The sequence below is a fragment of the Condylura cristata genome, unplaced genomic scaffold (assembly GCF_000260355.1).
Source record: "Condylura cristata isolate star-nosed mole 26May11 unplaced genomic scaffold, ConCri1.0 scaffold00270, whole genome shotgun sequence".
Taxonomy (NCBI): domain Eukaryota; kingdom Metazoa; phylum Chordata; class Mammalia; order Eulipotyphla; family Talpidae; genus Condylura; species Condylura cristata.
Window position 1 is genome coordinate 6,073 of NW_004567371.1, and position 625 is coordinate 6,697.

The 625-nt window shown below is 67.4% G+C and overlaps 1 protein-coding gene across 1 annotated transcript in view; it reads left to right on the top strand.

Moving 5' to 3' along the window:
• Positions 1-536: 536 nt before the first annotated feature.
• LOC101632096 (plexin-B2-like) overlaps positions 537-625 on the top strand; it is a gene marked incomplete at its 3' end in the record, with an annotated part of 2,862 nt that continues 2,773 nt past the window's right edge. The window contains exon 1 of the mRNA XM_012734976.1: positions 537-560. Coding sequence (XP_012590430.1) covers positions 537-560 — 24 coding nt within the window. The remainder of the gene's footprint in view (positions 561-625) is intronic.

Sequence of the window (625 nt, forward strand, 5' to 3'; positions counted from 1 at the left end):
CCCCGCCCCGGACCCCGCCGCCCCTTGCCCGCCCTGCGCGCATGGCGCTGGGGCCCAGAACCGCCCGTGCCCCCAGGAGGAAGAGCCAGCAGGCGGAGCGGGAGTACGAGAAGATCAAGTCCCAGCTGGAGGGCCTGGAGGAGAGCGTGCGCGACCGCTGCAAGAAGGAGTTCACCGGTGGGTGCGGCCCTCCGGCGCGTGGCCGCTCCGGCCGGGCGGGGCCCAGCGTCGCGGGGCGGCGCCCTCACCCCACCTCCCCGCAGATCTGATGATCGAGATGGAGGACCAGACCAACGACGTGCACGAGGCGGGCATCCCCGTGCTGGACTACAAGACCTACACCGACCGCGTGTTCTTCCTGCCGTCGAAGGACGGCGACAAGGACGTGATGATCACGGGCCGGCTGGACATCCCCGAGTCGCGGCGGCCCACGGTGGAGCAGGCCCTGAACCAGTTCTCCAACCTGCTCAACAGCAAGTCCTTCCTCATCAACGTGAGCGCGGGCGGGCGCGGGCGGCGCGGGCGCGGGCTGATTAATGGAGGCCCCTTTCCCACAGAATGTCAGCCTCTGCCTTTTTAACAACTGACCTTTCACAGAACACTGCTGAACTCATAATTCCACTTT